The 15,621-nt window shown below is 41.0% G+C and overlaps 1 protein-coding gene across 12 annotated transcripts in view; it reads left to right on the forward strand.

The window, feature by feature from the left end:
• LOC122827880 (neuron navigator 1-like) overlaps positions 1-15,621 on the forward strand; it is an 85,941-nt gene that overhangs the window by 10,480 nt on the left and 59,840 nt on the right. For 11 of the 12 annotated variants that reach the window (XM_044110987.1, XM_044110972.1, XM_044111003.1 and 8 more), the window contains exons 4-5: positions 620-711; positions 9,569-10,387. In XM_044110987.1, coding sequence (XP_043966922.1) covers positions 620-711; positions 9,569-10,387 — 911 coding nt within the window. Of the gene's footprint in view, positions 1-619; positions 712-9,166; positions 9,325-9,568; positions 10,388-15,621 lie in introns of those variants that run through there. The other variant, XM_044111051.1, reaches the window with a different exon arrangement.

Raw genomic sequence — 15,621 nt, forward strand, 5'->3', positions numbered from 1 at the left:
CTTGCAAAAAACTGGACATGTGGACCCCTGACCTAACTAAGGTGATAATTTGAGTTAGACAAAATAAAGTTGGCTATTTTGGGTAAGCTGAATACCAATTCACATAACATTTTTTTATATCACATCACTGTGTCATTAGATCACTTTTGCTTCCTCGTGCTCACCGTCAGTTCTCTCTGATTATGAATACATGCTGACTATTACCTGGAAGAATCCAGACCAGACTCAGAGGCTTGTTTGGTCATTTCAGGATAATTTAATTCAACAGAATCACCTCCAGAGATGCATCATTGTTGTGCTTGCATAAAGAGACACTTCCACTTCTCCATAGCAGAGCTCATAGTTAGTGTCTTCAGCCACAGGCCCTTACTCAGATTGATTTTCTCACTCAAATGCACATCACTACAATAAGTGATAAAAAAACCCCAACATTTTATTTATTTTTTTACTTGTTTAGGTTTAAAAAGACTGTTTCTGCCTTTGTATATGTATGTTAAATTGTGGAGGATAATGTGTAAATATATTCCCCAGTTGAAAAGAATATTTGAGTGTACTGAACTGTTTTGAATGAATTTGCATGTTCAGTAACTGAAATGTGCTACGGTTATGTGTTTGGCAGGCTGAGGATACAGGAGAGCGACTTCTCTCTGGAGGAACTGAGTGACTGCTCATCCGGATCTATTGAGGTGTGCTGTGATGACCTGACAACAGGTTAGAGACATTATTAAAATTATACATTTAGAAATTCAGGACATCAGTATTATGTTTAGGAAATCATGCAGATAATCACACCTGTCAATTTCCGTATTAATAAAAATGATTTTGGTTCAGAGAAAAGAGTAACTTTCATTTCCATATTGGCAGCAATGATTACTTTTTTCTTCTGAGATGCCTTTATGTATCATCTTGTCTAATATCAAAAGATGAGTTATTAGGATTTATGCCATTATTGTAAAAAAAAAAAAAAAAAACACTTAAGTTTTCCTGTTTTATAAATCCTGTCAGTCTACCGCTATCTACCCAACTCATGCGCTGCTGGCAATTAGGACATGTATAAAACCTTCTATGAGGTCTCTACCAGCTGGTTGTGAAAAGGGTGTGGGATGGGGGCTGGTCTGTTGGGCCAGTCATGGTCTTTAAAAGGCCTCTGGCTGTCTTTGGGCCTTGATTGTGGTCTTTTAATTGGTCCCTAGCAGGCGCTAGAAACAGAACTGAAGTGTTAGTCCTCTTGAAGTTGCATTTATACGGAGGGTGGACTGACATCTTAATCACTGTAATTTAGATGGGAGAAGAAGGGAGGGAAATAGGTCGGAGGGTAAAGATTTTAGGCAAGTGAGAGATGGAAAGAGAAGTGCGCCGAGGGACAACGGATGACGGATCTCATTTTGATCACAAAGGTCAGAATGAAAAACAGCACAACTCTGCAGAAGAATGAGCATACAGTTCAGTGTTTTAAATAGATGACGTAATTATTTAAATGGTGGTCCCCACTGAATATGAGTTATTTTCCTTACAGGTTCTGTTTTCCATATGGTTGCATTCACACAGATTCAATCAGGGGTAACATGATCAGGTCGCCTATCTGAGGCTTTAATGAAGATCTGAACATTTAATGTGATTGTGGCACCATGTGGTCTTTCAATTAGAGCGCAGACCTTCCGACCTTACCTCTCTCTGGAACAGTATTTGCGTGTACATTTGTACCTCTGCATGGAGTGTGTATGTGTGTTAATGTGCATCTGTGTGGCAGCACACAGATGGTATTTGAAAAGATAAATGTGATGTGGACTCGGTATCATTTTTCATCTCCCAGCAAGGGAATGGCTTAAACATCCCTGCGGACATTCTAAAGGTCTGTCAGTATATATAGTGGATGTCTCTCTTTTCTACACACGTTGTGCTGACAGAAACAAGAGGCTTATTAAACATGTAAAATAAGGATACAATTATTTACCAACATTAATAAATCTGTGATAAAAGTACATAGACAGTGAAAATTGTGCAAGCTCACATTTTATGCATTTTTGTACCAGGCTGTTAAAGTGCCTGCATAGTCTAATGGATACTGCTTCAGGGATCTACCACTGCCTCTACTCTTGGACAGTTCATAATCCTCTTTGGCCAATCCAATCAAGGGGAGACATATGCCCTGTTGGTGTTGGACAGTGATGAGTGGTTTAGTAGCTTTCTGGAGATGATAAGACAAAAGAATGGATAAGATTATTTGCTCACTCATCCCCAGGAGGAGTAATCACTATTTATGGTTTAATGGCATTCCTCTCATCATGTTTGATTCAAGCGTTGACCTTTCAGGAGTTCTGAACTCAAACTTCAGCAAAGTCAAAGTTATGACGCATGTGTAGAAGTTGAACCAAAGTTGAAAACATAACAAAAATATGACATAGTCTAATTCTAAATAACCCGAATGAGATGTACACAATTTGCCAACATGCCAGCCATACAAAATGATGATATTGTATCTCACTATTTTGACCATTTTTTCTAGCAGAATCTGTTCACCAATAAATATTGCATGTCACTATGTGTCCCACTGGACTGATTAATTTCAGACACATAGCAGTTACTATAATAAATTATTTATATAGGCATTTTTGCAAAGCAGCTATTTTGGATGTTTAGGTCAGGTTGCTTTTGCAGTCAGAAATATTAATTCAGCATGTAATTTTGTGTTATTTCACAATGGAAAAGGTGACTTCTAAGTGCAAATACTGCAGTGCTCTAATATATCGAGCATAAAAGAAGAGCCTCCCCCAGGGCGGCTTTTACCCACAATAACTACCAACACATAGCCTCTGCGTCGTCTTATCTCCATTTCTGCTGCTTTCTTTCTGCAACCCTTTCCCCCCAGGGAACAGTTCCTTATAACACAGGAAGCAAGGGTTAATGCGCAGCTGCATTACAGAACAGGAGATGAAGGAGGAAAGCATGGAGAGAGATGGGTAAATTAAGGAATGGGTGAATGATTACACACACACAGGATCTTTCTTGACCTGTGGGATGACTCCCAACCCAGGGAGTCTAATTAAGTTATTCATGTGTGTAACCCCCTCAATTTGGGACACACAGAAAGACACTCAAAAGTGAAATCACAAAGACATCTCTCTGTCACATTAATAACCCATGACAAAGCATGTTCACATGCCTTAATATAAGCACACACTGTGGATTTGCGACCAATACATTTCAACTTTTATTTTGATTTACACATTTATAATATACTTAAAGATCCCACTGAGACTACATGCACAAAATGTTGTAACCAGGCAACCATTGTCGGTAGCAGAGCACTATGGGATACCCCAGGAAAGTGTGCTGAGAATGTCAACACTGGGGCTTTAGCAGGAGACCATCTCTACAATTTCTTTTTTAAAAATAAAAACATAAAGTACAAATTCTCTTACTTCACCTACATTTCTGCAAGGCAGCTGATGTTTTTTTTCTCCTCTCAGCTGGTGTGTGACTCATGATGAGTTTGTGCCGTCCACCCAGAGGGAGAGAATTATTATTATTATTATTTTTTTTTTTTTTACAAGATTAACATTTGTGCCGCAGGAGTTGGCTGCTTGTATGACTGATACAGTCTCACTTTTGACACTGAAAGCTGGATTGCTGAAATGCTTAAGCTGGTGACTCATGAAGCTCATCATCAGTAGTCATTGTAACTACTAGACTAGAGATTTGTCACTGCTGGAAAAACCCTCTTTGTTATTCAAGCACATTATTCTACCCCAAAGGAGGAAGCCACGTACTATATGCATCAACCAGACTGCTGTTTTAAATGTTTTGTGTATAAACAGGACATTAATAACCATGCCGTGGTGTTTGTGTGGTCCAAGGGTATGTCACTGAGAGTAGTCCCCTGTGTATGTGTGTCAGAGTGTGCTGTTGTTCTTTGCGTCCTGTGGACCCCCTGTGTTTGCATGTTTGCGGACACAAGCAAACGTTGGAGGAGACTTGAGGCATTGAGGCAGGATATCCCTTCTCTGTCTTACGAGCTTCCTTTGGTCCTCTGGCTCACATACTGAGATCCTTCCTCACCCGTCCCCTTACACTTCTCACTCTTACTCATTGCTTTGTTTCTGAGAAACACACTCCTGGTGAACATCTTAAGACTGAGTGGGAAAGTTACAAGAATCTTTAATTCATACTGCTTTTTTTAAATAATTGATTATTTTAAATAAAGACTCACTAGTGAGGAGCAGATTATTTTACAGGTTCGCGTAGGCATGCTTGATGCAAAGAATCAAGAATGCCAGACGGCTGAAAGGAATATTGCTTTATGTGATGAAGATGGCATCTTGAGTGACACCAACAATCTAAAATTTATGTCTGACTGTTTAGCAAAGCTCCATTGTCAGCTATCCCAAACTTTTTCAATGAGATTTTGATTATGGGAACATGTAGACTTCTCCAAAACAGGCATGTGATTGTCCTGGAAGGAGTCAGACAGGCATTTGGAACTGAAGTGTGTCTTGTTGAAAGACCCGGTCATCCCTGCCCTTAGTCAAGAAGGATGAGCTCTACAATTTCTCCACATATCCAGCTGCAGACTTGGGACTGCACAGCTCTATTGTTCTTTTGAAGGAAAAAGCTCCATTGTCTGCCTGACTATAGTCTACTGGGCTTTCAACAAAAACTGAGCTCATTCTTATCTGTGCACGGGGACAGGGTGCACTCTGGACAGGTTGCCAGTCCATCACAGAACACCTTTAGGATCAGTTTTGAAATTTCTTGTCTCACTGCATAAGACTGCCTTGCAAGATGCCTTTCTACTGAATCTCAAAAATCCATGCTCAAAGACAGAAAGTTTTCCATTAGCATAAACAGAGTAAACGCTTGGGCAAAAATCACATAAAAACTATGGTCTTAAACTTCCAATCAGTTGATGAACAGCCTGAGTTTAAATGCAGCTTTCAGCAATTTTCTTGATCCTATTTGTTTATTCACTTCCGGTTCCTTCTTCTACTTTTTACACATTTAAGTCATGATCTAGAATTCAACAGCACAAAATGTGAAATTAAAATCCTTCCAGTCTTTTTTTATTTTTTGATGCTCTATCTTTTTGATACTCAAACAGGCTTCTAGCCTCTCAGCCTCCTTTTTCTTTCCTCTTAAATCCCACAAAATTTTGTTCTCGTATTTGCACACAAAAAGGCAAAACAAAAGCAACTGAGTGGGGGTGGATGACAACAGTGAGTGGGTGAAAGTGAGAACACATGCCATCTGCTTAGCCTAAATGAGTCTTTTTAATTTTATTTAGGTTTGAGGCACTTTGATGCAGTTAGTTGCTTCTAAACTGCTCTTTCCTCTCAGTACTTTTCCTTTCAAGGCCCAAGACCTTGTATAACTTTGTAAACATGCGTATAATGAACCATTCAGTGCATCTCAGTGAGTCCTTCTTCACATGACTGCTCTGTTGAAATATAGTGGCGAATTTGTTTCACACTGGTTACAAATGCTAAGGCAAATATACTCATGCAAAGGAGTGAGACACTGTCCACTTTCTCCACCTCTGCCAGCTTTGCTGTCTCTTTGCACCTATTTGACCCTGTTCATTCTATCTACTATCTAATTTTACTTGTCAGTCATGCCTTTCATTACCTTTTTCCAGTAAATACCTTTAACCATTTATGGAAATGTTTAAATTGTTAATGCCAGTTTAAGACAAAAATATTCACATACATTGCTCTAAAATATGCTGAGTGTACGAGGCTGCTACATGCTGAATGTCAGCGCTAATATTTACGACTGGCACTCATTACAACTATTAGCTACTTTGATGTCAGGCCAAATTGCTCAGGTCTGAGAGCCTGTCTCAGTATATGTGTGTTTGTGTACAACATCACTGAAAAGTACTCATGAGCCTAGAACTTTTTCATATTTTGTCATAATATAAACAACTATTTGGTGGGAATCTTATCTGACAGACCAGTATAATGTAGTGCATAACTACATATTTTTCAAAATTGGTGACAATCTGAAAAGTTTGGCTTTTATATATTTAGCTGTCCTTAATCTGGTCACCATAAGGCAAATCTAATGTAACCAACAACTTTCAGAGGTTTTCTAATTAGTAAACAGAGTCCATGTGTGTGCAATTTACTGCCCCTATGTTCAGTAAAACCCTACGATTAACCAGACAGATCTGGTTAATAGTAGGGTTAGGATATGAAACAGTATAGGACAGGACTTCATACAAAAACTTACATAGCTGCCAACTTAAACTAACAGCTCGGGTGAGAAGAGCATTGTACCTTCCAGTACAATGACAAAAAAGTATTCTATTGTATACTATTCTATTCCATATTAATTAGGGAAGCAGCAAAGATGGCTGTGGCGATGGATATTATCCCCACATCTCCCTCAGATGTGGGCATGAGGGAGATGTCTGGTAACAGAACAACTGCAAGTCGTGAGTTCCAAAAGATTCTGACAACTATGGCAGGGTGGTAAGACAAAAAAAACAGTAAAAAGAAAGTCATAAGTAGTCCCTTTTTTAGATTTGTCACAAGACATGTAGGGCAGTATGAGTCCTTTTGCAATGCACTGTATGTGTGCTGTAATGGGTACACTTTGAGACTAAGCAGAAAGAAAGTGGGACAATAATCTCCAAGTCTAAATCAACCATATATTAAAGCGATTAGACTGTGGAGCCAGAGAGACGAGTGTTTGAACAAATGGGTATCTGTGCACTGCTAATGCAAAACTTTACTTGTGTACATATGTGCGTGTTTGTAAGAGCACTGACTCATGTCTTTTTTCTGAATCCATGTGTACAACACACAGAGCAACATTGTATGTGGCCACTTGCTTCTCACTAGCCTTAATCCTTCATCAGGGAAGTATAAGAGCTGATGTACAGCACCTAATAGCCTTAAATTACAACCCTCGCAAACGCACCGCACCCCACACCAGCTCAGAGAGCTCATATAGCCGTCACCACACAGCCCAGGCTTCACTGTGGCAAAACCACTTCAACATTGGTCCTTTATTAAACCTTGCTACCACTAATTAATGGCCATGGCCTTCAGACAATAAAACAGCCTCTGTATGCCTACGTCTTCATCCACACTCCTTTACTACACACCCTCACTCAAGACCAAATGGACTTTAGGCTAGGGAGAAATTAAAAAAAAACATGCATTGTAATGTGTTTTAGTGTTGTTATGTAGGTTCAGTCAAAATTGGTTTGATCCGTTTTTAAATTAACTCTCTGCTAATGAGGTGAAATGTCAGCAAACAGGCCTGTTTTCACTCTGATTTTGTATTAACCGATTTATGCAAATGCAACAAGAAGCAGCTCGTTGTTTGCCGTTTGGGTGCCTGATAAGATCCTGGCTATAAGCATTGCTACGTGCAAATTGAACAAAGGAACACACCTACCATTAAGTACCAAAGATGTGAATGCTTTGTCCGTTAGATGACCACTATGCACACAGGATGCATTAGCACTCAAAAACGGACTGCATGCAGATATATACAGATAGTGAGTGCCTTATTATTGACTTACAGCTCATTTTGTGCTCCATCAGCGTAGCAATAGACATTGTAAAGTACAATGTGTGAAAACGCTGCAAATTGTTTCTTGTTTGGTTCTGGTTAACTTTTGTTTTAAATTATTTGGCATTTATTGTACATATATGCTTTCTGGCAAGCATATGGTTTTTAAGGCTATCAAAACATTTGCAAATTGTTTTGAGTATTTTTCTTTCAGCTAAGGAGTGTTGTTCCCAGTGCAGTCTGGTAGATCTTAGGTAAGGGGCATTCACTGACTGGAAATATGCCCCAGTGATTTTTGAGCATGCTGTCATTGCTGATTCTAAGCCCAAGTCAAATTCCCAGTGAATCTCTGAGACTGGGATTTTAGCAATATTTTTGGGAAACTAATAATTACTATTTTTGTGTATTCACACATAAAAGTTTATAATATTTCAGTCTGGATTTGGTCTTTTAAAAAAAAAAGAGAAAATAAAGCAATGGCACAGAAAGATACTAAAAATTATAATTCAAAAGATGATTGTCAGATCAAAATATAGATAAAGCTCTTTCTTACATAGCAGAGACATATAATGATAGTGTATCCCATACATAAGCAGACTGGAAAGCATTTGTGAGGCTCTCCTCACCTGGACGAGAAATTGTGTAGAGTATTAACATGGCCATGTTAACTAGGGTGAAACAAGGTCTGGTGTCCAAGATCTAGTCTTCTCTGTGAAGAAAAATAAATTAGTAGACTGGGGAGGAGGAAAGTAATTCCTTCTCTTGTCTGGGTTGGAATGTCTAGAGTGATAAGATGATATAGTGAACACTAACCAATTCCCTCCACTGGAGCTCTTACTACTCTGGTCCTGTCTCATCAATGTGACACACTTGTAGAAGACCCATTCATACACAGGCATGGGGGAATACAGATAAAAACACACACTCTTAGATTCGCTCTCTCTTTCAAGCACGCACACACAGTTGTTTACATCACAGAGGCAGTGAATTTGTAATGTTGAGGCATGCATGAAACTGTACGATATCAATTTAATAGCTCTTGTATCTGCATTGGCCGGATGGAGTGGGTGGGTTAAAATGGGAAGTCGGCAAAGATGCAATGAGAGATAAGTGATGCGAGGCAGGTCAGGTAATGTATTGATAAATTCAGTTCTGTAGGTTATTAGTTGTGGCTTAGTAAGTCACAGAAATTATCTTAATTTTTACATGATTTGCATCCAATTACTAATTTCTAGGTCTTTAGTGGCTGGACAATAAACTCGTCATCAAAGTTTATCTTCACCTTGACATAGGACAAGGTGAAAGGGAGAATTAATTCTACGCAAAACGTTTCATATCTTTTAAAGCCCTTATTGTTTTCCATTCACTGGTGAGCCGCGTAGCACAGCCTCTGCAGTGTATTTTGGAAACAGAGGATGGAGCGATGAATCAGCCAGTAGGAGGAGAGACCACGCAAGTGACAACATGAAGGAAGGAAGGAACGAGGAGAATGAAGGAAAGGAGGGTGAATGAGCTGGCAGGGGTAGAGTGAGCAACACAGTGAGAGAGGGAGAGGCAAAGGGAGGAGAGAAAGAGGAAGAGGGGGGTGTTGTTGGTGCTGCTGCGACTGTTTCTCCTGTCAGTCGGCTGCTGGTCGCCTGCCGAACAGGAGGTAGTACAGAGCAAGACAGAGGTATCCTGAAGGGACATTGAGCTAGCGTCTGGTAAGGCTTTCATCTGTGTCGCGCAGGCAGTTGTGGATACGCTTGTAGCTAGTGGATTTTGGTGCTGAACAAGGATCTGCAAATCCATGGATTATCAGCAGTGAGTATGACTGTCACTCTACTAACCCACTCATCATTTTTAGCGAAGAAGTGAACCCACAGTCTCACACTGCAGGGAGTCTGGCTCACTCAGTCATGACCCTGGGGTAAAAGGGGGCGACAACCACTCAGTCTTTGTGCCTTTACGCATTTCTTTGTCCCCTTCTTTTCTCTGGCTCCTTTAATCAGCTGGTGTGTATGCATTTCTGAGTGGATGACTGATGCTGTTGCTTTTCTTCCTACAGGAGGGATGCTGGAGGCTAATGTGGCTAATATTAGCATGACAGCTAAGCCCAGAGAGCTGGATCTGAGGTCTGCAGCTGTCTCCTGTCAGGATACTTCAGCCCAGCCCATGGCATCCAGGAAGCCACTGGCTAAGCCCTCTGCATTGCCCCAGGCACCTCCACGTCCCTCAGGGTCAGAGCTCAAAGTGTATCGGCCCAACGCCGGCTCTATCCCTATTCCAATACCTAATCCATCTGGGCTCCGCAAGCAACGATCACTTGGCAACTTATGTGTGCTCACTGATGCTGAGAAGAAGCTGCACCTGTACCAATCCCCTCGATGGAACGATGATGCAAGCCGTCCTGGAGCAGGGTCTAACAAAGCCGGACAGACCAAGGCAGGTCAAGCAGGTGGCGGGAGACCACCTCTGTCTCGGACACTTTCAAAATCAGAACAGTCTCTATTCCAGGGTAAGCCTAAATCCTTCGGCTCCCCAGCAGTAGCTTCAAACATGGGTAAGCCAAGTCGAATCCCGGCTCCTGGTAAACCGCGGGGACCTTACGCTGAGGTGAAGCCGATCAGTAAAGCATCCGAAGTGAGCCCAGGTACAGACTCTGCCGAGAAGCCTCTCAAAGCTAACTCCAATGGAGCTGGGAGCGCTGGCACCAATGGCAAGAAACCTGGAGAGAAAGGTAAATCCGGAGCTCAGTTATCAGAGGAAAAGAAAGAAAAGAAAGGGACAGATGGAGAGAATGACAAGAGTTTTCTGAAGGTGGACCCAGAGTTAGTGGTGACCGTTCTAGGAGACTTGGAGCAGCTTCTCTTTAGCCAAATGCTGGGTAAGTGTAATGCAGCTTTACTCTCCACACCTAAACCCGTCCTTTCACCTCCGACCGCATGAACTAGCACAATACGGCTCCATATCATTGCTGAAGCAAGCATTTCTAGAGAGCTGGCATTGTTTTGTTGTGCAGCAGCAGAGTGGTTTGTCCTGGTCTCAACTGACCCAGTGCCACGGTGATCTAGATTTATATTAAACCCTCTCATTTTCAGACTTCAGATGAGCAAATCTGAAGCCTGCAACAGCAAATATCATGCATTATTGTAAGCAGCGTTTAGGAGGCATCATATGCCTTCATGTCTTCTGGCTCCTACTAAAACCAGCCATTCGTTAATAAATGCCGTGTGAGTGGGACTCGTGGGGTGTGTGTTTTCATTCAGTAAATAAAACGGCTGCACATCGAGCCAGGCTCTGGTCACAGTGGGCCACATATTTAGCTTCGCAGCACCCCTCCCTCAACCCCACCCCTTCCCCGTCCACGTCTATTGATCTCCGGGCCACTGGCAGATGGTCACTATCCACCCCACTCCAATGTCCTCCCCCTGTTTCCGAGGGCAACGTGTGGGAGGAGAGAGTGGAATCTTAGCGGGTGGCTGCCTGGGCAGGTAGTTGTCTGCCGTGGATGTAAACAAGTTACGGTCATTCGGATGTGCTGCTTTATCCTAAGCTTTAGCCTCTGGAGGTGTACTGTGAGAATAATGACTGTGTTTATGATTATTGTGTATAACTATTGTGTTGAACTAAAACCTTTCACCCATTACTCATTTATAGACAGTCTCTGAAATTCTGTGTTAGGATATTGCTCATTCTCTTTTCATCCCTCCCGCTCAGTGGGAGAAGAAAGCATCTTAATTCACAGGAAGTGGGGAGGAAGAGAGAGACCAGTGAAGTCTTGACAAAAATAAATAATTTTCTGCTCATTTTCAAACCCTCTGCCGTCTTCCTCTGCATTTCGTCCTTCGTTCTCTTCAGTAGCTTGTCTCCTGCAGCAGAGCCTAAAATCCCAGCCAGGATGACCTTGCCCCTGCCGGCCTCAGTGTGTTAGTTCTCCGGATGCTGTTTTGTGTGTGGATGCTGCGTACATGTGTGTGACCTTGTTTTGCTGTTGTGAAGTTACTGGCGAGAACCTCATTAAGCAGCCAGGTAGAGAGAATAAGGTTGAAAAGAGAGAAAATCCTCCACAGCACTGAGTTTAACAAGGGGAAAAGGAAAAGGCAGAACCATTTCACAATGTCAACCACATGTAGAAAGATTTTTTTTAAATGGATAGTGGCATCAGTGATTTCACTCTAAATAGACCAATGTGAACTTTAACCAATAGCATTTGCTGAATTAACTTACTTAATGTGGAATGCCAAATGTTAAAATTTGGCCACTAGGGAATACTGATTATTCATCGGATGTTAAGCTTAACGTCATCGGAAAGATGTCAAACAATTAACGTCTTTCCGATCCGAGCCATTCACATCTGATAGATCAATCCAAAAATTTCATGGGATTATTTGAGTTTTCAAAGGATGAGACCAGGATCCCAAAACCAAAGACGAATTGCATGTAATCTGGCAGCATTAGCAGATAATTATTAAACCTTTTGCTTCAGTTTTGTTTTTTTTTGTTTTTTTTTAGCTGACCAATAGCAATAAAAATTTACATTTACTCCATGGCCTTTTCAGTGCCTTTTGTCACTTTGAAGTAGAACTCTCTCACAATTACATTTCTCTAAAAGTTTACGTTTACGATGCACAATGGCATTGAGAGTAAGAAAAACACCATTAACAAAACAAATTATACTGCAGAATTGCTTCAGCTTAGAAGCTGAATAGAAGCAACACCAACTGACCTAAAATTAACGTCTGCCAGGAAACCTCCGTCAGTGGGTCATTACTGTCTGCTACGACCTCCAAGAAGGTGTATCACAAAATCACAGCATATACAGAGGACACTGTGTGCTTGCGTGTGTGTGCAAATGCGTGTTGGTGTGAATTTGCATGTGTGTGCTGAAGAGAGGTTAATCGTAACTTGCCCTGTAGCTTTGCAGCTGTGGGCTCCTCCTTTATTGTATCTGCTTCTCCATTTCCGACGGGACTCTCGGCTAATTGGGTTCTGTTCTGTCATCGGAAGATAGATTATGGATGCTCAGTGGATCTACACCTTCCATTCTCTATGCAGCCTTACCTCATGTTTTTGCTTACTGGGGATATGAATATGCTGGTACAGGATATTTTACTGGAGAAGAAAATTATAACAGATAAATCTGTTGTGCTAACTGTTATCTGTAGGGAGTGGAAATCTGCCTGTACTTTTTACATGTCATACTGTGTGACATCTGACAACATCCTATGCGACACTGTCCTTTTGTGGTTAGCCTGCAGTAATAGATAAGTATGATGTAGAATGAAAGGGAGGTTGTATAACCAAACACAATCCTCTGTGTATTTATAAAATAAAACTCCCCTCCTGTGCACATTGGAGAAAGACAAAGAAATAAAAATCTTAATTTCTGCAAGGTCAAGATTAGTTTCTGTCATATTTGTTTATCTTTAATCAGACATGTTTTACCAGCAGCTTTTCAATTATTGGATTCGGGAAACCAATTGACTAATCTGTGCACGTGAAGGAGCTTTAGGTTCTGGAGGTCTTTCCTCCAAATCCAGAATGTATTTCAGAGTCTTCTGAGAGCAGATTTAGAGTTAAGGCTGGATGTGGAGGATAGAGAGGATGAACACTACTTGTGAAACTCTGCCACCATAATGAATAAATTTGAAATGCTTTAATAGTCATTTTAAAGCTCTGAACCTCAGATGTCTTCCACTAATGACCCTCGTGGTCCAATCCAGCACCCATAATGAGGCACGATGGAGAGGGTAAGCTCCCTGAAGCACTAGCCTCTCCCAGCATGGGGCAGGAATAGTTTAGAGCGAATCCCAGCTAAGACACCAACCAAGCTTCCGGATTAAGCCTCACATAAAGATAATGAGAAGATGCAACTCCCCCTCCCCTCCCATTCGCCTAATCACAGATCTATCACCGTGGAAAAGACCATCCATACAAACTAAAATGAATTAAAGCTTAAAGTCATCAGGGCATCTGTTTGATTGGAGATTTAGGCATTTAGGGAAGTAGGTTAGAAGATTGGCGAAACTCTGTGGTCTTGGTGATCACTTGTGCGTCTAAGTTAAATTTCTCCACACTCCTTTTCAGACTCATAGTCACCAAACAAGTGGTGTGTTGTATATATTTGAATATGTATGTTTGGTAAAAGGGTATTAAACTAAGAAAATATGCAAGTTCTACTTTTTGTTGTTTTGTTTTTCTCTTTGTAAAATGTCCATTTGAAATTTATATAAAATCAATTCAATTCAAGATGCTACAAAAACTAAATGTGAGACAAGTTGCACATGGATTGCTCAGAAAGTTTCCTCTGTTAACAGAGTGCATGTTTCTTTACACTGACACTGAGTTGCGTGTCTATAACTCTGTGTGGTTGATTTTCTCCCCCTGACTCTGATTTGGGGAAAAATAAGCCCCATAGAGAAACCAACAAGAGCTTTAACAAGAACACAAATAGTTGTTCGAAGGGAGCTGCCGGAAAATATTATCAAAGCACTGTAGCCTCTTCGGTCCAAAGTCCAAGCAGGCATCAACACAGAATGTGTGCCATGTTCGGTCACACATCCACTCTCCTCCTATTATTCCTCAGGGTTTTTTTTGACCGTGACAGGGTATTTTCCATAGTCAGTTCCTCCATTGTGATTGGAGTGCTGAGTCTCTAATGTGATGCGGGAGTGGCCGGGGCCATGCGGGGCGGCCCTGGATCTGCCCCGGGCTTTACTGAGTGAAGGATTCATGGGAGTTGTCCTTTAATAGAGGAGCTGGTGAGACGCCACATAAAAAACAAATGGCAACAGGAAAGTGACAAATAAAACATACTTTTCTCTTCCTGTCTTTCTCTTCCTCCCTTTCATGTTTGATGCGAGTTGACTGCCAGCGGTGTTCTGTCACCAGTCACACAGCAGAGAGGATATTTCTGGCACGAGGGTTTCAGGAAGAGGACAGAGAACATCTTTTAAGCATGACAGAGAAGTTGTAGCCAAGATTATTCATAGATTAAAGGACTGTATACATGCATGGTAGCATTTCTGTTTAGGCTCATTGTCTTTCGTCACTTCAGTAGTGATATGTATGGTTGTTTGTGTTTAGATGTGGGTTTAAATGCTCTGTGGTCAGTCTGTAAAAACTTAATGCAGAGACCATTGCATTAGTGTAGTCTACTTCCTGCTATCCTCCTCCTAAATCGTATTAGTACTCAGTGTGTTTTTGTCTCATCAGATCTCACTTCAATAAGATTGTAACTGCATAGTTACAATCCTCTCATTTATATTGTGCCATGTTGAAAACAGAAAGCTCACATCAGCTGTTAATTTTCCATTTTAAATCCCGAAATTTGTGATTCACTCCTTAAAAAAAAATTCCCTTGAAATGCATTTCTTTAAAATACCAGCAAAATGAAATTTGAAAGTCAACAACCAACTAAACAGATAAAATAATGAAATCCTTGTATAATTTAATCTCAGTATAAATACAGATGTTATGTGAAAGCCTCAGATGTTTCTGAGACAACATTGTGATCAAACTGGTACACTACAAATACTCCAAAAATGTGCTTTGGGAGTTAGTGAAGTATTTTATGATCATACCAATACCTTACTCTTGCAGTTGCAATTGTTGAATTTTTTTTATTTGGTATATCTTTATTCAGCACAACGTCTACAGAAATCCACTAAAATACCACCTAGCAATATGCAAAACCTAGTTAGGCGGTTATAATGTGAGAGGTTGTGGTAAATTTACAATCCAAGCAGTGATAACTACGAGGAAAAGTGTTAAGATCTTGGGTTGTTTGGTGTTTTGATAATTTAATTCCAGTTTGATTGTTCTGTAATCTATGGCATTTAACAGGACACAAGATGTCCTGCTAAACGTTTCCAACAAATCATCCAGGAGACACATCAGCCATTAATCATGTACGTGTTCCATCCATCCATCCATCCATTTTCTTACACCCTTCTTCCCTAATGGGGTCGGGAGGGTTGCTGGTGCCTATCTCCAGCTGCGTCCCGGGCGAGAGGCGGGGTACATCCTGAACAGGTCGCCAGTCTGTCGCAGGGCAACACAAAGACATACAAGACAAGACATACATGCACACACACTCACACCTAGGGAGAATTTAGA

The sequence above is a fragment of the Gambusia affinis genome, linkage group LG01 (assembly GCF_019740435.1).
Source record: "Gambusia affinis linkage group LG01, SWU_Gaff_1.0, whole genome shotgun sequence".
Classification (NCBI taxonomy): domain Eukaryota; kingdom Metazoa; phylum Chordata; class Actinopteri; order Cyprinodontiformes; family Poeciliidae; genus Gambusia; species Gambusia affinis.